This window comes from Sphaerodactylus townsendi, linkage group LG06 (assembly GCF_021028975.2).
Source record: "Sphaerodactylus townsendi isolate TG3544 linkage group LG06, MPM_Stown_v2.3, whole genome shotgun sequence".
NCBI lineage: Eukaryota > Metazoa > Chordata > Lepidosauria > Squamata > Sphaerodactylidae > Sphaerodactylus > Sphaerodactylus townsendi.
In genome coordinates this window covers 132151789-132174058 of record NC_059430.1, presented here as the reverse complement: position 1 = coordinate 132174058, position 22270 = coordinate 132151789, and the positions used below count along the sequence as shown (strand labels likewise).

The following is a 22270-nucleotide window of genomic DNA, read 5'->3' as shown; positions in this document are numbered from 1 at the left end:
GTTAAAAATAACTGTACTTATTCAGCATAAAGATTTTTGATGTTTATTTATTGACAATTTGCAGGTGCTAAAATGCACAGAAGGGACTCAAAGAGAGGGATTACAAATGTTTGGTTATGAAGAAATAGCTGATTTCCCATTCATTAACTGTAACTCAACCTGGAAATGGGGCAGTTCCAACTAGAGAAGCAGGGTTGCTTACAGGAAATCTCACAAGCAATACCTGAGGAACACAAACTCGACACAATTGTGCTGTCACCAGCAGTAGGGGAGCAAGCTATGGATCCAAAAAAGCTTTATTTCATTTTCATTCACTCAACAAACTCCAGAGGTGTCGACAGTGCATGCATGCCATTTACACGTGTCCCCCTCGGTGCCCCCTCCCTGGTGAGGAAAGGAGATCAAATCTCAGGTCTTGCCATAGGTTTGGATGAAGCTGAAGGTGCAGGATAATCCCCACTAGCTAATGGAAAAATGCCAGGTGTTCCTTCAGCCACTGCTCCGTCAGATCTTCTGTGGTCCGGATCTCGAAGACCTGGCAAAAGGACAACTGAAGTCAGGAGGAGGCAACTACCTTGGTTGACAACACAGCCAGTCATCAAGACCTGCCTTTCCCAGGGAACAGAGGAAGAGGGATGCACAACATGGACCTTGCTTGAACTTCTGAGGACCGCGGCCCAGCATGACACATCTACCCCCATTTATCTCTTCTCTTCTTTCCTCCTAGGCCAGTGGTGGCGAACCTTTGGCACTCCAGATGTTATGGACTACTTAATAGCTCTTATCAGCCTCTTCCAGCATGCAGCCAATTGCTGCCGCATGGCAGGCTGATGGGAATTGTAGTCCATAACATCTGGAGTGCGCCAAAGGTTCGGGCCACCATTGGTCCTGAAGCCGCCGGTTTCGGAATTGGCGGTGATAGTAATTAGAAGAAAGAGGGAGAAGCTTCAGGGAGACGAAATGACTGGGAGCTGCTGGCTGAGGTGGGAGTCTGAAGAGATTGAGCTGGCAGGCGAGGCAGGTGGGACGGAGGCTGCAGCAGGCCCCATGCAGGGATGGACTTGCTGGACCACAATGTCACAAGCAATGGGTGTAGCTGGATCACCAATGCCTGTTTGATGACCGTGTGTTCTATGGAGCTGCTGGAAGAAAAAAAGCTGCTGTTCTAGGTGAAACAGAAAACAAAGTTGTTAAGCCGCGAAATAATCTGGGGATCTTTTTTTAAAAAAAGGAGCCGGGGAGTGGATTTAGAAGACTACAAACAGAGGTGGTCATGAAAAGGAAAGTGGACGGAAAGGTGGACTGTTTAGGTGTAGAGATGACAAAGGGCGGAAGTATATTCAGTGTTGCAAGCCAGCTCCCCAGCTAATGTGCACGGACATTTAAAATTGACAATCAAGAAAGGATCAAGATCATTCCCTCTTCTTCTCCCTGCTTGTCCTTTCGCCTGCTCCCCTCCCCCACTGTACTAACAAGCAGGACTTTGTATTTCCCAACTGAAGGCAAATGGAGGGAGGTGGCCGAGGGAAGAAATGGGTGAGAAATGCCACAACTCCTGGGAGTTCAAAGGAATCTGCATTGCTCTGGGTTGCAATCTGGCAACTGAGCTTTATGGGAGAAGGAACTGAAGCAAGAGGCTCAAGGGGGGTGTGGGCGTGAGGTGTAGTGCAGCTGCAATACCTTGGTGAGCTCAGCCACCTGCACCAGCCTATTCTTGCTCCCGGCATACATCATTTGCTGCTCTGGCTTGCATCCTGCAGAAGGGGGAACAGAGAGAATGGCTGTCTTATTTATTGTTCACATTCATAATCTTGACAGCACTAAGTTTAAAATGCTTTGCAGTGGATGGCGTCGTTTCCAGAGAATTGAGATGGGAGAGAACATGATTGGTGGGACTTGAGACCTTGCTCACCCAGACCCCAGGCCCATATTGCTTTCTGAATGGTGGAAGAGCGCATTAAGGACACAAGAGCAGCAGCTTCCTTGAGGGGAAATGCTACAGTAAATGAAGAGCAGTTTAATGTTGAGCATTTATAGAGCTCTTCAAACCATTTAAACTGCTTTACAGCCACTATCGCCTTAGAACCACCAGAACAGCTCAGCGGCTGGCGTTCTGACCCCCAATTACTCTTTCCAGTGCGGGGAAGTTGAGTAGGTATGGCGCTTGCCTCTCTAAGGGCTTCGTTGAGGCTCTTGAATAGGGAATTTCCAGCTCACACTCCTAGCAATTATTTTTGAATTGCTGTATCAACCGACAGTTTGATAAGGTCCTAGAAAAGCTTGATTTAAGCATGATGCTGATGAGGGACCCTGTGGGACTTGGCATTCACCCGACATCGGATTCATCTATATGTATAAAAAGCTAACAGTGTTTTTGTTGATGACAGTATAACTCAGTAACTGCTGGGCAAATTCCTCTGAAAATTCCCAGCCACTATAATCAGCCAGGTGAGAGTGTTTTTAGGATGTTCACATACCTGAAATTTCTCACACTCGGCCCAGGTAAAACGCCTTTTCTCCTGGCGCCTCCCCTGGTGAAGGACCATGCAGCTGCCTGGAGTGTAACTGTCACCCTTTAGAATGTTCGCGGCTGCTTAGGAATGTTCACTCAGATCGCCAGATAGGAGCAGTTGGTGCGGAAAAACAGCGTACATTGAGGCAGTAACTCGAGTGGACGCGGAAACACAAACACACACCATGGCCATCGCAGGGAGAGGGAAGGAGGGAGAGGGAGGGAGGGGAGGCATGCAAGAGAAGAGAAGTGAGGGAGGGGAGAGTGAGGGGTGACATACAAGGGGAGGGGAGGCGTGGGGGGGCCCAGCATCTTGATATGACCCAATCCACCCAATTCTAGCCGGGGAGTGGAAAGGGAAGGGAGGGAGGGGGAGGGGTGGGGTGGCAATCAAGGGAAGAGAAGTGAGGGAGGGAAGAGAGCGAGAGGTGACATGCAAGGGACGGGAGGGAGGGGCCAGGCACCCTAGATTTCCTGAATACCGGGCGTGTTACAGTTAAGAAAAACCAGGCACGCGATTACTTCAGGAGTAAAGCTTTCGGTACAAAGCAAATCAGCGACATACTTTGAATCGGCTGCATCGCGACTCCCTCAGAGGAAGGTTTCAGTAAGCTAATTACCCCCCCATTGCCACCTCACCAACCAAGCTTACTCCCAGGTAAAGGATCATGACCAGCCAGCCTAGATGTGTGGGAGGAGTGCCTTTTCATTCCCGCCCTCGAATAACGCGGCACAATACCACATCAAATGACATCGCGACAATACAATATCAGGCTGCGCGGTTTGCATGAGCACGCATTCGCTGGCCTTCTGCAAATTGATTTGCTGCTACTGTTCCTTTCCCATTTCACCACAATAAGCCACAGCAACGTGTGGCCGGGCCCCGCTAGTTGTACATAAAAGTTATACGTGTCGAGTGGCCATTTTCACGAGTAGCAGCCAAGTGTAAATGCTGTGTGAGTGCAAAGTACCAGGGATGAATGCTTTCTCCTCAACAAGCCTCACGTTTAAATCATACCTTAATCATGCAGTACTGGGATTTCCAGGGCAAAATGTAGCCAGATCCAGTCATGGCCCAGGCTTGCAGGCTCCACCAAAGTGTGACACCAGGGACCAGAGACAATCCCATCCCAAATCTGGGATTAAAATTGAGGCCATTTGGATCAAATTGTATTTAGAAATTCAACCATTCTTACCAACAGGGCTGGAGAAGATGAAGCAGAGAGGGTAGGATATCCGACCATCATCGTGGAGGTATTTATAGCTGTAGACCACAAATGTAAGACCACCCCCAGTCAAGGAAGCATCACAAACTGGGGAATTAGGCAGAAGGAACGTGGCTGTACAGGTGACAAAGAGCTGCCAGTCCGTTGTGGGCTGTTTCTCACGTTACATTGCTTAGGTTACACTGCAAACATGTTTTTTTCTTGAGATGAAACCAAACAAATGTACTTTGTGAATGAGACAACTCACCTCTTCACACATTATAGAGTACACAAGTCCAATGACAACTGCATGTGAGTTGTGGGCTCTCCTCCACTCCTGAGTGTGTGCTGCCCAGTTAGGATCAGGACCATTGTGCCAGTGGAAAAGGCTTTCTACCCTGTTCCATTTTCCCAGCCAGAAAGAGTTCTGGGGAGCAGCACGTGGGCCTGTTGGGGAAACCTATGAGCAGGGAGATCCACATGTGCAAAGACTTCCTGGGTTAAAGACTCCTCTGTCTGTGAGGTAATGGGTGGGAGCATCAGTGCTGGCCTTTCAGCCTTCACTCAGTTCAAAAGACAACTTCTCAGTTGCCATTTATAGGGCTACCAGCTTCCAGGTGAGGCCTGGAGTTCTCCTGGAGCAATTCCCTTTGGAAAAAAATGGCAGCTCAGAGGGTAGACTTTGTGGCATCACATCCACTCCCCAAACCCTCCAGGCCCCACCCCCAAATCTCCACACATTTGCCCTTCTGGAGTTGGCAATCCTAGTGGCCAATCCGTCACTTAAACTTAAGCTAAGACAGCAGTTGGAACAAGAAAATAGCAATGTCTGTTGGTGTGGAGAATAAATGTGGGGCTGTCCAATAGTAGATAAACTTCCTCTCTGAACACTACAAGGATATCGAGGCTGGCGTTCTGGCAGTTCACTTCTCAGCTCTTCTGGAGAGATGTCCTGTAGGAGAAGATCAGAAAGACAGACCAGTGGTTCACCTCATGGAGGCCAAGGACTCCTGGAGGGCCCTGAGCCATTGTAAGGGGTCCTCAGGCCCACATGCACACTAAACACTGTCACTTTGATCTTTCACTGTTACGTATTTTCTTGGCAGTATAACTACTATCATGTGGATGGGTCCTCATACTCAAAACAGTTGGGAACCATTGGGATAGACCACTTAGAGGGCAGTGTGGTGTAGTGTTAAGATCAAGGCGGATTCTGTAATCTGAGAACCGGAGTTATTTGATTCCTCCCACTTCCTCCACCCGAGTGCAGAGGCTTGTCTGGTGAACCAGATGAGTTTCCGCACTCCTACATTCCTGCCGGGTGACCTTGGGCGAGTCACAGTTCTTCGAAACTCTCTCAGTCCCACCTACCTCACAAGGTGTCTGTTGTGGGTGTAATGAACTAGGGAAAGTCCAGTCAAAAGTAACTCATAGTAGTTCTTTATTGTAAATTGGCAGACCGTTCAGAGCAAGTACATTACGTTCGAAGTTCTGAGGCTTCCAGAACTTTGCAACAGCTTAAAAGTATCAATTCCCTCCTTCCTCGCTACACTGTGGAAGAAGAAAAGAAAACAAAGCAACTTTCACACAGACAAATTTCCCAAGGAGATAGCAAAAGAACTCAGAGCCTCCAAAGCCAGGCAGCCTGCCAAAGGCTCAGCGGGAAAACCCCAAGGCACCCTACACCTATAAACACACAAAGTCCTGAAATTCTGCCTCCCTGAAGAATGGCTCCCCCCCCCCCAGTTCGTCGGGAAATGCCTTTATGGAAGGTGGTCACTAAAATGGGGGCGTGGACATGCACAGCGTAGACCCATTGGTCATGTCCGGTGGGGAAACACACCCAGGAAACCAGATATAGCAAACGTTTGAGATGTAGTGGGAATCAAAGATAGTGTCGCTCTCGTAATGCTCTTCTCCATCAATCAGAACCGGAGGAGGACGTTCCGGGGGGCCGTGCCAAGCATCGAAATCTGGAGCCCGTTTGAGCAAGCTGGAATGAAAAACAGGATGAATTTTGCTAAGATATTTTGGCAGGTCTAACTTGGCAGTAACCTCATTGATCACTTGTAATATTTTAAACGGTCCAATGAATTTCCGGCCGAGTTTGGAGTACTTGTGAACATCACGTAGGTTTTTGGTAGAGAGATACACCCAGTCATCTACATGAAGCAAAAAATGCTGGCGGTGTTTATCTGCCTGAGCCTTTTGTGCGTCCTGTGCTTTCTGTAATGCAGTCTGAATGGGAGCCCAATCATTCACAATAGATTGAATCCAAGAGTCTAATTCGGGAGGCTGGACCTGTTCCAACCCCAGGAAGGGGAATGGTTGGGCCAAATGTCCGAACACCACCTCAAATGGTGCTTTATTCATACTGCTGTGCACAGCGTTATTATAAGCGTATTCTGCAAATGGCAGCAACTCTGTCCAATTATTCTGATGATAGTATAGCAAAACTTAGAGACATTGTTCCAACTGCCTGGTTCTCAGACGCTCTGGATTGCCCGTCAGATTGCGTGTGATAAGGAGATGATAAGCCGGCTCCACTCCCAAAAGGGCTAGAAATGCCTTCCAGAACTTAGAAACAAATTGAGGGCCTCTGTCTGAAATTATCTTGGCTGGAGCGGAGTGCAGCCTGTAAACATGTTGAATAAACAGTTTTGCTAGCTTCGGAGCAGAGGGAATGGTGGGGCAAGGGATATACGCCTGGTAAACACTTGGAAAACAGATCCCTCCACCCACCTGGCTGCAGAACCGGGTGGTGTTGCCCTGACTCTCAGGAAGGTCTGTAATAAGATCCATGGAAATAACTTGCCAGAGACGATCCACCGGAGGTATAGGATGAAGCAGCCCATGGGGCTTCCCTGGCATGGACTTAGCCTCAGCACAAATAGAACACCCCCTGTCATACGCCTCAATATCCTTGCATCATGGTCCATTCCTAAAACTTCGCCGCCACAAATGCAGAGAGTCTTTAAGAAAACCAAAATGCTCCAGCAAATCCTGGCATCATGGCCAGAAAAATGACTGGTTTAGCGGAGTCTCGAGGAATGTATAGACAATCCCCCTTTCGTCATAGTCCATCCCGCAATTGAAGGGATGGACGGGACTCATCCCCACTCGAAGAAGTTCCTCCCGAAAAGGCGAGGCAAGTTCAGGAAGGGGAGGTGGCGGAGAGGGTGGTGAGGGTGGAGCCATTGGAGCTGAAAGGGATGGAGGTTGTGCGCGTGCCTGTGCATGAGTAACAGCGAGACCCAGCTGAGAAGGGGTTAAAACAGTGCATGGTATGGTGCGCAAAGAGGTGTCCGCCCCAGAGGGAAGGCAAGACAATGTGTCCGCTAAGCAATTGGTTTTGCCTGGGAAAAAAATGGACTGGAAACTGGAAACAAGAGAAAAATTCGGACCAGCGGAGTTGTTTAGCAGAAATTTTCCCTGGCATGGAGAGGGCGCACAAATTCTTGTGATCCGACCAGACTTGGAAAGGATGGGCTGCCCCCTCCAACCAATGGCGCCAAGTAACTAGCACCTACTTGATAGCAGCCATTTCCTTGTCTCCGACAGTCCAATTCAGTTCAGGGCCCGAAAACTTTTTGGATAAGTATGCACAAGGAAATAGTTTACCAGTAGACCCCTTTTGGAGGAGGGCTGCCCCAATGCTTTATCCGATGCATCCACATGTACAACAAAAGGGAGGGACGGATCTAGATGAACCATTGAAGTGAGCTGGACAGGAGAAACCACGGCCTGGAGGACCCTGTTGGGGGACCCCTGCATGTTGATCCAAAATGGGCTGATTTGGTTGAGGGAGGTGGGTAGTCGGGGCACGGAGTGGACGAGGCTGAGCCATTGGGGCACGAGGGGCCTCCTGAGATTGGGTGCGCTCCGCTTCCCTCTGTAACCGTGTGCGTTCAGAATTCATGTGCTGGCGTTCCAGGCACAACTCAACTGCTCTTGCGGCTAAGTCGTGTTGTAATCCAGTAGCCATGTCCTGTTCACGGTTCTCAATGTATTGTAAATCACAGACACCTTGGCAGAGATCTTCACGTTCCCTTTGTAGTTCGTCACGCTCCTATTGGAGGTGACGCAATTGGGCAGATAATGTAACGAACTAGGGAAAGTCCAGTCAAAAGTAACTCATAGTAGTTCTTTATTGTACTGGCAGACCATTCAGAAAGCAAGACATGCGAGTTCTGAGGCCCAGAACTCTTGCAACAGTTTAGAAGTATCACTCCTCCTTCCTCCGTAAAGAAACAAAGCACTTCACACAGACAAATTTCAAGGAGATAGCAGAAGAATCGCCGTGAGCCTCCAAAGTTGGGCAGCCCGCCAAAGGCTTGGCAGGAAAGTCCCTGGCGACACCCCTGCACCTATAAACACACAAAGTCCTGACAGTGGGGAGAGGAAGGGAAAGGAGCTTGAAAGCCACCTTGAGTCTCCTTACAGGATAGAAAGGTGGAATGTAACTCCAAACTATCCTTCTTCTTCTAGATAAGGAAAGAAGTAGTGAAAGAATAGGATTTCACTATTTTTCAAGCCAACTGTCCGGGTGTATGGAGCGGAGCTACCGGGACTGCCACACCCAGCCCGGACTGGCCATTCTCGGGCGAGGGGAGGGAAACCGCCACGGCCGTCTCGGGTCCGATGATCGGGTCGGGCGCATTGATGTGTCAATGTGTCCCTGAGAGGACGAAACCGGGCGAGGGAAACCGGGCGAGGGGATGACAGCGCGCAAAGAGATCATGCAAGAGGATCAGTAGGCTCCTCGCCACGCCGCACAGCTGAGCATCGTTCAAGTGCGGCTCAGAATCACTCCAGCTGGGGAGAGGGAGGCTTTTGGGAGCGGGAAGAGGATTTAAGCGGGGAAACGCCGAGGCGCGGGAGCTGCTGCTGCAGCCGGGTGACAGGAGGGTGATTCTGGGTGGCAGTGAAAGGAGCAAGGGTGTGAGGAGGCCATCGCTGAGCTGGCAGGCTAAGCTAAAAGCAGCTCAGGGCCAGAGAGCTAGCGGGAGCCCAGTGAGGCAACTGGGCAGGGCTTAAGCTGAAGCTTGGTGGCAGGGTCCAGCTGACAGCGAGGCAACTGTGGCAGGACCTTATTGGCACGCATAGGGTTGGGAAGGGAAGGCTGGGAAACCAGGGACGGGCTGCCTCCAATATCAGGCTCTGTGGCTTAACCATTTCTTGCCCCCCTCGGCCAATTGGAAAAAGACACCTCTGGGAAGGAAAAACCCCAGGAAAGGGGAGGAGGGGAAGGAACCGCAGCCCGAGAGCCCTGCACGGGGAGGGGAAGAGCCACACCAACATACACTCACACAACAAAAAACTGAAAACATTGAAGTGAAATCTGGGAGGGGCAACAGCCAGTACCCTAAATTGTAAGAACTGGTAAAACTGAAAAAGGGTAAAGATTATCTGCACAAACCAGACAAACTTGTGTGATGCTCTTCTTGTTTTTCTTGCTGGGTTTCCTTCGTGAAGAACTGAGTTTGCTTTCTGAACACAGGATTCTAGAAAGAAGAACTTTCCATTCTTTAAAAAAACATAATCCACGGTGTATTATTTGAGAGTGGTGAGATGGCTGGAGGGAAGGAAGAGAGAGGGAGAGCCCATTTCACCTCTTCTCTTTAATCTACTTTAGAAGAGTTTGAAGAAGAAGAAGAGTCTGCATTTATATCCCCTCCCTTCTCCTGCAGGAGACTCCAAAGGGGCTGGACAATCTCCTTTGCCCTTCCTCAAGTAACAAACACCCTGTGAGGTGGGTGGGGCTGAGAGAGCTCCGAAAAGCTGTGACTAGCCCAAGGTCACCCAGCTGGCGTGTGTGGGAGTGCACAGGTTATCTGAATTCCCCATAAGAACATAAGAACATAAGAACTAGCCTGCTGGATCAGACCAGAGTCCATCTAGTCCAGCATTCTGCTACTCGCAGTGGCCCACCAGGTGCCTTTGGGAGCTCACATGCAGGATGTGAAAAGCAATGGCCTTCTGCTGCTGCTGCTCCTGAGCACCTTGGTCTGCTAAGGCATTAGCAATCTGGAGATCAAGGAGGATCATGATTGCAGCCATAGATTGACTTCTCCTCCATAAATCTGTCCAAGCCCTTTTGAAGCTATCCAGGTTAGGCCATCAACACCTCCTGTGGCAGCATATTCCAAACACCAATCATCACACGCTATGCTGAAGAAGCGTTTCCTTTATTAGTCCTAATTCTTTCCCCCCCAGCATTTCTTCGCCCAGAACGCCCCCCTGGTTCTCAGATAGGAGAAAGAGAGAGAAAATTTCTCTCCGTCAACATTTTCTACCCCATGCATACTTTTTTATAGACTTCAATCATATCCCCCTCACAGACGCCTCCCTTCCAAACTAAAGAGTCGCGAAACTTTTGTGCTCCTTCCTCATAAGGAAGGTGCTCCAACTCTTCAACTTCATCCCTCAAGTCTCTTCTCCTCTGCACTTTTTCTATCTCTTCGATATCCTTTTGGAGGATGTGGCTTACCAGAACTGGAACACAGTACTCTTAAGTGCGCGGTCGCATCTCACGGCTTCTATATAAGTGGCATGACAATCTTTGCAGTTTTATTCTCACCTCTTTCCTACTCATTATCCCCAGCATAGAGTTTGCCTTTTCACCGGCTGCCATGCATTGAGTTGACATTCCCATGGAACTATCAACTAAGACGCTTCAAATCCCTTTCCTGGTCTGTGACTGATAGCACTGGACCCCTGTAGCGTGGTATGTGAAGTTTGGATTTTTTTGCCCCTCACGGCATCACTCTCTTTACATTCTCAAACATTGAACTGCATTTGCCATTTCTTAGCCCACTCACCTAATTTATCAAGGTCCGCTTGGAGCTCTTCGCAATCCTTTGTGGTTCTTACCACCCTACATAATTTGGTATCATCTGCAAACTTGGCCACCACACTACCCACCCCTACTTCCAGGTCATTTATGAATAAGTTAAAGAGCACTGGTCCCAAAACGGATCCTTGGGGGACACGGATAAGCCTCCACAGCTTTAACCCACTTTCTAGATTAAAAAAAATACATGGCAAGCACAGGAGGCCCCAAAACTAAATTCAAAAGCTGGGGTGGGAGGACACCACAAAAGAGAGAGCTCTGCCAGGTCACGCCCCATCTTTGGGAAAGCTGTTGAACATCTCTGTATCACTTCTGCATTTCATCTTTCTACAAGGAGCTCAGGGTAGTGCACATAGTTCACCCGCTTCTGTTCTCACAACAAACTTGTGAGGTAGCCAAAACTGAAAGGAGAGAGAGGTTACTCATGGCTGGACAGGAATAGAAACACATCTCCTCCCCTCCCATCTTGAACGGAGGCTCTGACCACTGCAGCACACAGGCTCACCATCAAAAACAAAGGCCTTTCCACACTGACAGCTGGAATATTTGCTACTACTTTATTCAGAACACCCATTGCCAAAGGTTTTAGTAAACTGTCAGTTTAACCACTCCCAACAACGTAAGGTAAATTAGGCTGAGAGATAATGACTTGCCCACAGAGGTGTATGTGGGGGGGAAGTGGCACCCGGGGACAAAACATCTTCCGGGCGTCCCCCCCCCCCATGGGTTGCATAGCCCCACCTTCACGCATTGCGTAACCCTGCCCCTACACATCCTTGCTGCCGGCTCCTGCTCTCCCCAGGGCCTGGGGAAGGCAGAAGCCCGCCTGCGCAGACCCTGGGAGGGTGGAGCAGAGGCATATCTAGGGAAAATGGAGCCTGGTGCATAATCTGAGTTTTCCGGGGTGGGGCCACATTTTTCCCTAGATACAGTGGAGAGGAGAGAGAAATCAAGCCGTCTGCAGATCTCACAGAGGAGCGCCCAGGTCTACCGCTGGGCAGGAAGGAAAGGTCCAGGACTACTGCTTGGGCAGGCAGCAAGGGGCCCAGATCTACTGCTTAAGAAGGCTGGACAGGCTGAGTTGGCGTGCTGGCACGGGCTCTGGCTCTGGAGGGTCAGCACCCTCCCTCAACCTGTGGCGCCCATCTTAAAGGGAGAATCTGGGGTCCCTAGTTTAAACACCATTGAAAGTGATGCTGGAATCCACTCCCAAACAGCATCACTTTCAATGGTTTTTAAACTAGGGAGCCCAGATTCTCCTTTCAAATCCAGCTTGAAGGGAGAATCTGGGATTCCCAGTTTAAACAACATTGAAAGAGATGCTGTTTTGGGGTGGATTCTCCCTCACCCTGAAACAGCATCACTTTCACTGTTTAAACTGGAGACCTCAGATTCTCCCTTTAAATCCATGCCAAAGGGGGTGGATTTAAAAGGAGAATCTGGGGAATTTGGGCAGTGTCTGCTGTCAGGGGTGCAATTGTTAAGCTAGCAGCACCAAACTTTCAGGGTATCTTTAGGAGACTGTCCTGATGATACTACCCAGGTTTGGTGAAGTTTGGTTCAGGGGGTCCAAAGTTATGGACCCTCAAAAGTGTAGCCCCCATCTCCTATTAGCTCCCATTGGAAACAATGGGGGATAGGGGCACCCCCTTTGGAGCCCCTGAACCAAATCTCACCATCAGGAGAGTCTCCTGAAAAATCCCTGAAATGTTGGTGCTGCTAGCCTAAAAACTTTGCCCCCTGCAGGCCAAAAACTGAAAAAATGCTAAAAAATACAAAAAACCACAAACAAACCTGATTTTTGCGCCCCCCCCCCCCATGTGACCAAATGTGGGGTGCCTGGGGCCATTTGACTCCCTATGTCCCCATGGCAGATACACCCCTGACTTGCCCAAGGCTACTTTAGGAGTGTCAGGAACCTGAATTCAGGTCTTCCTCACCTAAGTCCAACTTTCCATGCATTCTATGCACCCCACATGAGTTCTTTACTGCTGACTGTGGGATTCAACTTTGGCCGTGCACAGATTGGAAGATGACTGCAGGTGACAAGTATCCTTTCAGTTTTCCACCTTAGATGCCAAAATCTTTTAAGGCCCACACTCTGCACAACCTTAGGAAATCTGGGTCTCTGATTCTAACCAGCTGCAACCAGAAAGCTGGAGTGTATCTGCCACTTTAGACAATGTGATGAGAGAGGAAACAGGGGCTTAATTCCTCTGCACAGGTTAACTATTTGGGTCCTGGGTCAGGGCAGGAGAAGGGAAAGACCTTCAAGGGGTCCCAGTGGCTCAAGCCTATGTATGCACACCACAAGGAAGGAGGGAATATGTGGCTCTCTTATATAGGCTGTCACTCAGCCTGACTTTTGTGTCGCTAAAGGAGGGGCTGCACATCCTGTTCTTCTGTATTAGCTTAGTATCTAATCCTCTGATGCAGCTCCAGGCGCCATGTCATGGATTGGCAAATGCACAGAACTGCACAGACCTTGGAATCACTTAAGATCAAACAAGAAGCTAGGAACGATGAACAGGCTCCCCCAAGGATGTAGCTGAGTCACAGGTACCATTTGGGGGGGGTCGTGGCTCCATGGAAGAGCCTCTGTTGGCATGCAGAAGGTTCCAGGCAGGGGCGTAACGAGGCAGCCCTGGGCAAACTGTAGCCCTGGGCAAAACCTGAGTTGGATGCCCCCCCCCCCATGAGCGGCCACTCCACCATGACCAAAAACAATTTTTTTCCGGGACATTGGTGCCTGCAGGGGGTGCATTTTTAGACATATCAGCACCAAAATTTCAGCATATCATCAGAAGATTCTGTTCCTTATGCCACTCCCCTGTTAAGTTTGGTGAGGCTTTGGTTCTGTAAGGAGTCCAAAGTTATGGGATTCCCAAAGCAGGCTCCCATCCCCCATTGTTTCCAATGGGAGCTAACAGGAGATGGGGGCTGGGCATGTTTTGAGGGTCCATTAACTTTGGCCCCACTGAATCTCAAACTGCAAATTCAAACTTGGGGTGCCATCATCTCCGTAGATGATACCCCTGAAATTTTGGTGCCGATACATCCAAAAAATGCACTCCCCTGCAGGAAACATCCTAGAAATTCTGCCCAAGAATCTTTGTTCTGTGCATTGAGTTTTCTGCATTGCTGTCAATGGGGTTGTGCAGGCTGTAAGTACATTTCTAAAGGCACAGTCTCAAAACTTTCAGGGACTCATCGGGAGACTGCCCTAATTATATCCCCCAGGTTTGGTGCAGTTTGGTCCAGGGGGGCCAATGTTATGGACCCTCAAAACTGTAGCCCCCATCTCCTATTAGCTCCCATTGGAAACAATGGGGGATGGGGCACCCCCTTTGGGAGTCCATAACTTTGGATTCCCTGAACCAAACCTCACCAAACTTGGGGGGTTTCATAAGGACAGTCTCATGATGATACGCTGAAATTTTGGTGCCGCTAGCCTAAAAACTGCGCCCCCTGTGGGCCAAAAATGGAAAACCACTAAAATACCCAAAAACGAACCCAGCATTTTGATGCCCCCCACGAGGTGATGCCCTGGGCAGCTGCCCACCTTGCCCAATGGGCATTACGCCAGTGGTTCCAGGTCAAATCCTCAGCATCTTCAGTTTAAAGGCTCAGACAGAAGGTGATGGGAAAGTTATCTGCTGGAGACCGTGGGCAGCCACTGCACGTCTGAGTAGACAACACCAAACTTAACGGATAGGGTTACCAATCTCCAGGGGGCCTTTGGAGATCTCCTGAAGTTGGCTCCAAACTGCAGAGATCGTGTCCCCCTGGAGAAAGCTGCTGCTTTGGAGGGTGGATTCTACAGTATTACAACCCACTGAGGTCCCTCCCATCCTCAAACTTCACCCTCCCCAAGTTCCACTCCCAAAATCTCCAGGAATTTCCCAACACAGAACCGGTAATCCTATCAGGACCATGAATTGTGTGATTCAATATCTGGCTGCTTCGTCCATCCATGTGTAATGGACCCAAGACGCAAACTGGTGAAGGGCAGAGGTTTAAACAACACTGAAAATTATGCTGTTCCAGGGTGGATCCCCACCCCCCCCCAACAGCATTGCTTTCAATGTTGTTTAAACTAGGGAGCCCTGAGTCTCCCTTTAGGGTGGATTTAAAAGGAGAATCTGGGCTTTCTAGTCTAAACAACATTAAAAGTGATGCTGTTTCAGGGTGGATCCCCCCCACCCCAAAAAAGCATCACTTTCAATGTTTTTTAAACTAGGGAACCGTGGGTGTGTTCAGATTTGTGCGTTGGGGCATGTTCTATAATGTGATGGTGACTTTGAGATGACCTGATGCAAAAAATGTTGTTTGGTTGTGGTGGGGGAGTGTGGACCGTTGGGGAAAATTTTTGCCCCGGGCTCCATTTTTTCTAGCCACATCTCTGGCTCTAGGCGAAGGCACAGTCACGAATGATGGGGCGACTTGAGGCACAGGATGACAAGATGGCTCTTGCCCTTTCAACAGATTTGCAGAAGAGACTGTAGCAGGTGCCATATTTCTCAACACAATGTGCAGAAACACACTGCACCTGACCCATTTTGCCTATTGCAAAAGTAGTGGCCCTGTCTTTTGCTTCCACTCTCTGGCATCTTGCAGAAGATGTGCAGAAGGGAAAGGAAAAGGGATATAAATTTTGGCCCTGTGGTCCAAATGTATTTGTTCTTAGCCAAACACCACTCTATGGTCACTTAACTAGCTGGCCATGTTGGCTGATTGATTGGTTTTATCTTTGTATACTGCCTAACAAGCATTATGGCTCGGAGGTTACACATAAATAATGAAAATACATAAACATTCCGAAGCCCCATCCCAGATCTGCCGGGAATATTATTAAATACTGCTTCCTGTATGAGCCCCCTCCTTCCAAAGAACAGCAAGATAATGCATAAGCATCAGTTCAGATGAGCATAACTTGCCAGTAGCTCACTTGGCATTTTAAGAAAGTGGGGCGGGCGGGTGGGTGGGTGGGTATTCTTCAATCATATCCTTCTCCACCCACTCCTCAAGTCTCTGCTTAGCTTTAAAAAACAGCAGACCAGAGATTCCACTGTTGCTATTTGATTAACGTTTCACAAATGTGCACAAGGGGTTGTATAACGTATTGAATTAAATATGAAAGCAAATGACGCCATCAGCACATCGCTCCCCGGAGATATTAAATTTGATCTGGAATTCAATTTGCTTTTAGCCCGGCCTCGTAATTTCCAACATACTGGCAAAAACTTATGTCAAGAATGCAGGAATGTGGAATGGAGGAGTTGATGAGATTTCTTTTGGGAAAAGGTGATGTCGCTTTATGTCAGATCCAGGCAATTGCTTGGAGCCCTGGGAATTCATTCGTTGGCATGTGCTTAAGAGAAGTGAAGAGGTTAGAAATTCTGCATGTGTGTGAGAGAGAGAGAGAGAGAGAGGGAGCAAGCAAGCCAGTGAGAGATTGAGCATGAAGGAAACAGAAAGCTAAAGAAACAGCCCTTCCCCCTACTAAACATCTTGCTGTGTGTTGATCTGTGTCTCTATCATGGCAACTATCCCTCCATTTCAGCAAGGCTGTGGGTGGAGAAAGTTGTTCACACATTTTTTTTTCTCTGTAACGTCTCCGATTTCTATTCTTGAGAACGTTTGGGCTTTGTGGAATGATTCATGAATGTCTCAACCAAGGTGAATGAAGCAGGGATCCCCCAACCTTTTGAGCGTTTGGAATTCTTGCACAATGTGGTGGGCACAGCTGAGGAGGAGCCCGTTGGACGACGGCTCTGCATCTTATCTTCAATCACACATCCTTCAGTTGCTGGTGAAGCAACATTTTTAAAGTCTGCATAGCCTATCGCAGTGGTGGCGAACCTATGGCACTCCAGATGTTCATGGACTACAATTCCCATCAGCCCCTGCCATATGGCCTTTTGGCAGAGGCTGATGGGAATTGTAGTCCATGAACATCTGGAGTGCCATAGGTTCACCACCACGGGCCTATCAGGTCTCCAAATGCCAAGCCCCACCTGGCCCCACCCACTAAAAATCCTTTGTGGACTCTAGGAAAGGGGCCCATAGGCACCATGTTGGGGGATCCCTGAAGTAAAGAGTTAGAGAGTAGACAGTGGCCATCTGTTTCTGGGCACAAGTCAGAGTGTTGGTGCTTAATTTTAAGGTCCTAAACAATCTGGAGCCCAGGTCCTCCTGCCCTATTCTCTTATTCTAATCTGAGCAGCCCATATGGTTGCTTGGCGCAAAATACTCTAGGGCCATTTTAACATCCCAAACATTCCAAACCATGCCTTTTATGAATCTGTAGATTGAAATCAGATACGTTAAAGCTCTGGCCAGCCTCTTTAAAAAAAAATAGGGAAATTTGTCCCCATTTTAAGCAGAGTGTCAGAAGCATAAATTCTGCCTACCTGAAATTCTTCCTCCAGCACCACCAGTTGCTTGTCTTTGTCAACTTTCACTGAGGAGAGAGAAAGCAAAAATCTGCTCAAGCCTTTTCACCTCCATCCTTAGGAGGAACTTGGAACCCTAGGAGTCCAGAGTTCCTCAGCCTTATCTGTTCTAGCACCCAACTGATGGACAAGGTTGGGACCACAGGATTCCAGTTCTGGAACCAAGGAGGATTGCAACAGAAGAGAGCACTTTTAAATTTCCGTTCACATTTATAGGAGTGATGATGGTTACCTGGAGCCCACATTTGCCTGTATTGGTAGCAACAAAAGTTGTATCGGTACCAAAACCACTCTGTTACAAGATACCCACACCCAGTGGTGGGATTCAAATAATTTAACAACCGGTTCTGGTGGTGGAATTCAAATAATTTAACAACTGGTTGTTTACCAGCACCATTTTAACAACCGGTTCTTCCAAAGTGGTGCGAACCTGCTGAATCCCACCACTGCCCACACCCCAAGATGTTTCTTGAGAATACATCGGGCTTCTCAGATTAAAAAAGACTCTGTTGTAGTACTCACATTTCTTTTTCTTTTTAAAATATTCCCTGATGAAAAGTGACTGCTCCAGTTCAAAACGCACCAGGATTTTGTTACCACCATGTGGTAAACTAATTTTGATACATGCATTTATTGAATTCACATGGTCATTTCTGATATACTGGCCAATTCATGGGGCTTTTAATAATAACTGTCATAAGTCACATGAGCCCCATTTAAGAAAAAAAATGGTGAGCGAGGGACGGTGCTATGCAGGATGACAACTCACTAATTATAGCTGCATTGTTTGTCTCCTTCCGAAACCGAAATGTCTTCAGTTTCTCCTTCAGGTCTGGGTCCACATCACACACAACCAGAGAATCGGACTGCAATGAAAACAGGAATTTGGGAATTCTCATTCTCCCTCTCCCCTGTTGAGGGATGACAGGGCACAGAACATTCATTTGTTAGTCTGTTAAGGTAATTTACAGCCCTCCTTTCCTGCTAAGACTCAAGGCGGATTACATAATATAATGAACTATCAGCAGGATGGGACTCCCAATGCACAGTGCAACAGGTTCTGAAAATAAACAGAAATCTCCAACAGATCTGAAACAAAACATGAGTTTTTAAACTTGATAGATTAAGTGGTGATGAAGCTGCCTAGTCTGGAGGCAGAAGATAGAGGAGTATCAGCCACAGTAAAGACCACGGAATAGTCTAGTCTCCTTTAGAATTTATATTTTTGTTTGTTTTGTTTGGATTTTTATGCTTGCCTGATACCCTTGGGGCAGTCTCAGCTTCAAAATGCTTGTCCAAATAAAACTTCTGGAAAATATATTGACAGGTATTTAGATGCCTTGCTGTTCACTCAGGTTCTTTTTTAAAAAAAAACCCACTCTTTTCTGAATTTTTTTAAAGAGCACTTTGTAAACTTTTACGGTATCAGATTAAGACTGGGGTTGGTCTCAAGATGCTGCATGAAAACATACGGCTGCTGTTTTTGAATGATAGCCAGGGGCATTACTTCCCTCTGAGCCACATGTCAGACTCCCCACCTAACAGACCACTTGCTACATAGTTTGGTTTGCCAACTTCCAGGTGGTGGCTGGAGATCTCCCCTATTGCAACTGATCTCCAGGTGAGAGGGATCAGGTCAACTGGAGAAAACAGCCACTTTGGGAGACGGACTGTCTGGCATTTCATCCTACTGCAGGTCCTCCCCTTCTCAGGCTCCATCCACAACATCTCCAGGTATTTCCCACCCCAAAGCTGGAAACTCTAAATGCAATTTTCTGCTTGGAAAATCCAGGATATCATCACTTGTTTCAACTTCCAGCCCTGGGTCTTACACCTAATGACCACTCAAAACTGAAAACTGTCTCACCTTCTCTAGAATATTTCAGCAAAAGAAGATCTCAGCTTCCTCTTTAGGGAGCTAGTTCCATTCTTGAACGGCTTCATACTTGCTGTCTCCCTTCCGAATGCATAATCTAAATCTATCTTCCTATTCAAAAAAAAAACCCCAAACCCTGCTGCTCTTTGCTTCCAATACCACACAGCTCCATCCAAAGCATCCTGTCATTTTGAAATGTTATCTGGCAACACTGCCTCCACCCCACACAGGAAGTTCCTCTTTGCCAACTGTCGGCATGCGGCTTCCACCTTGGCCCAAGCCCCACAACTGCCTGTCCAAAACGGAGGCTGCACCGTGGAGAAAGCAGGGCCAGAGACTCTGCAGCGTGGGGAGTCATCCCACCTTGAATGTTTTCACAGTGACAATAATACATGAGAAAGTGGCAAAGTAAGCCGATCTAGTTTTTCAAAAAGATCAAAGGAGCAAAAACAGGTTTGAAACAAAATGTGACCCTCCCCTCGCCACCCCTCCTTCTTGACCTAATTTAGGAAACCTTTAACCTCACCATTCTGCTTTTCCAAGACCGATGTCCTTTGCTGGGTCCAGCGTTCTTGCTTCAGACAGAATGTGCAGCTTAGCTCCTCGCTCAGGACAACCTGACAGCTGCAAAGGAAAGGCGGCTCCAGAGGAAGTAATTGCTGTTGACGGGGCGGGGCGCAGAAAGATGCAAAAGGTTTTCCTCCACAACTTCAAAAAGGGAAGCACTGCAGAAAATAACACGGATGACAGGTGAGAGGACTCAAACAACACAGCTGATCCTTTGGCACCCAGTACATAATGTGGGGCAGCCCCTTAAAAGAGGAAAGTAGCCCAAAACAAGGGGCCTAAAGCGGCAGCCTCATTCATGTAACAGCCAAGAAACAGTCCAGGTGGCTCAAGAATGCAAGCCAAGGGGCGTGATTAAGGAAAGATAAAACTTGACCACAGCATTAGCTGTGGCTTTTGAGGAAGCCACTTTAAGAACTGCCCTTTCGATGTGGAATCCAGCCCTGTGCTTCAGGACAGCCTTGCTGGTTCAGGCCAAGATCCATCTAGTGCAGGTAACATAAGATCACTGCTGGATCAGACCAATGGTCCATCCAGCCCATCAACCTATTTCACACTGTAGCCAACCAGTTTCTCTGGAGGACCAGCAGCAGGACAGAGAGGTTGAGGCCTCCAATTAATGTAGCCACCAGGCACTGGGATTCAGAGGTTTGCTGCCTCTGAATGTGGCAGTTCCCTTTAGTCGCCTTGGCTAGAAGTATCCGTCAGGACTGCAGCTCCCAACATGTACCGGTTCCTGCCTTTTTCCACTGACTGATCTCTCCTCCATGAATCTGTCTACTTTTCTTTAAAGCCATCTATGCCTGTGGCCATCGCTACATCATCTGGAAGTGAATTCCACATGTTAATTACTCACTGCATAAAAAGAGATTTCCTTCCTCAGTCTATTGCCCATCGGCTTCACTGGATACTCTCGAGGGCAGCCCACTGCCTCTCAGTGGTCTCTGGAAAAATCACAGGTAGGAAGAAATTCTGCACCTTGTCTAAAGAAGGGAAAGAAGTTGAAGGTGGAAGCCTTCAGACTAGTTAAGAATAGGCTCTTGGATCTTGATTTTCATAATTTGACTCGTGCTGCCAAGACAACCTGTTCTCCGACTACATTATTAATCCCATGCGAGCGTGGAATTATGGCAGCATATCTTCGTCTGCTGATTAATCACACCCAGAGGAGAGCCTTGGCTACTGCAAGATGTAATGTGCTGCCATCACCTCTGCTGGAGGGAAGATTTAAGAATATGGAACTTTCTAAAAGAGTTTGTTCATGTGATAGGACTACGGTTGAAACACTTGACCATTCTTTGTTTCTATGCCCTAAATACAATAAGATACGCATGAAATACATGAATTCCATTTTCTTGCAATGTTCTCAGTGGCATGAGTGTTATAAGATACCCAATCTCCTGAACAGCTCTGATGTGCTCTTTTGTGAAACTGTTGCACATTTTATACTGGAAATTAGTAATTTTAACTGTATTTCTTAACCTTGTTTTGTTTTAAAAATTTTGTCCCGTTTTATATGCCAATAAAGGCTTGTGTTGTTGTAGCTGAAGGTGCTGCGTAACTGTGCAGTCAGAAACAGTCTGCAGTAGATATAAGACTACTTACCAGCCAGCAAAAATGACATCAACCACCATCAATTCTGGAATTGTGCACAAGGAAAAGCAAACTTTCCACACTGCTGGTGGACATGCAAGGATGCACTGATATATTAAAACACTCTCCCACCCTTGTCCGACTGCTTGATGTGAGGTCTAAAAGTACAAACATCTTATTTTTGACATGCAGAAAAGAGAAAGTAGTTCTACATACATACTCATCTCATTTCCAGCATATGAAAAACTGAAAGGTAGGTTCAATTTTGGCCAGGCCACGAACTAACCTGTTCTTCAGGACAATTAAGTGGCCGACCAACCTTCCCCAGAGAGACAGCTGTCAGGTCTCCGTTCTGCAGTTCAGAGAGCAGCTCAAAGCGCTGCCTTTGAATGTCGAAAACCCCCATGGTCCCACCACCGCTGCATGGGACAGAAAGATGTGCAGCTGCAATCACCCCAGCTCAAAGCTGTTGGGAAACCTTGCTGCCCTCTACTGTGGCTCACAGCCGATTGCCGCCATACCGGGATGTCAGCAGCAGCTTCTTGTTCGTAGCCAGGGCCATGCCGCTGACGTACTCTTCACTGCCTTTTCTTCGCCATCATGTCATAGCTGACCCTAATTAGCCGATGAAATAATGCTAGCCTTGGGCTAGTGGTGGCGAACCTTTGGCACTCCAGATGTTATGGACTACAATTCCCATCAGCCCCTGCCAGCATGGCCAATTGGCCATGCTGGCAGGGGCTGATAGGAATTGTAGTCCATAACATCTGGAGTGCCAAAGGTTCCCCACAGGTTTGTTTTTTTAGGCAGCTTTTATTTATACTGTTCAAGGTCTCCATAATCCCAATCCTATTGCATTGTTTATTGGAGATCTGTGGTGTCTGATTAAATTGCTTTTCATAAGCTGCCTTGCGTCTCAATGAGAAAGACAGGCTATGTATAAAGTGGATGACACCATGAAATTGGTGAGTGGGAAAAGAGTCGACCTTAAAAGTCTGCAGGTAGATTTGTTTGAATTTTTTTTCCTGGCATGACCTAAACCCTGTAATTGAAATTGTTTAAATACTTGTCAAACATACAGTGCAATCCTATGCAGAATTACTCCAGTTAATGGCTGATGCAATTTTTTTTCTCTTTTTCCATTATTGGGAACAAACAGAATTATTTCATCTGGTTGTGATGGAGACCACTTAGGAGAATAATGATCAG

The 22270-nt window shown here is 47.8% G+C and overlaps 1 protein-coding gene across 2 annotated transcripts; it reads right to left on the bottom strand.

Annotated features, from left to right (window-relative positions):
• Positions 1–278: 278 nt before the first annotated feature.
• On the bottom strand, positions 279–21680 carry GMFG (glia maturation factor gamma). Of its 2 annotated transcripts, XM_048500768.1 has the most exons (8): positions 21381–21680; positions 19428–19626; positions 17795–17891; positions 16984–17033; positions 4620–4669; positions 3709–3791; positions 1681–1754; positions 279–535 (listed from the first exon to the last, which is right to left on the bottom strand). In XM_048500768.1, the coding sequence occupies exons 2-8, from the start codon at positions 19428–19430 to the stop codon at positions 464–466; spliced, it is 429 nt and encodes a 142-aa protein (XP_048356725.1). In that variant the 5' UTR covers positions 19431–19626; positions 21381–21680; the 3' UTR covers positions 279–463. The 2 variants fall into 2 exon arrangements, with proteins under 2 accessions (XP_048356725.1, XP_048356726.1); XM_048500769.1 differs by lacking the exon at positions 21381–21680 and having other exon boundaries at positions 19428–19838.
• Positions 21681–22270: the final 590 nt, after the last annotated feature.

Excerpts from the sequence above, each read along its gene's own strand:
- GMFG (XM_048500768.1), bottom strand. Across the intron at positions 4,670-16,983 it reads TGCTGGAGGAAGAATTTCAG|GACATCTCTCCAGAAGAGCT; the intron begins GTAGGCAGAATT and ends CTTCTCCTACAG. Across the intron at positions 3,792-4,619 it reads CTGCCAGAACGCCAGCCTCG|ATTTGTGGTCTACAGCTATA; the intron begins ATATCCTTGTAG and ends GGGTGGTCTTAC.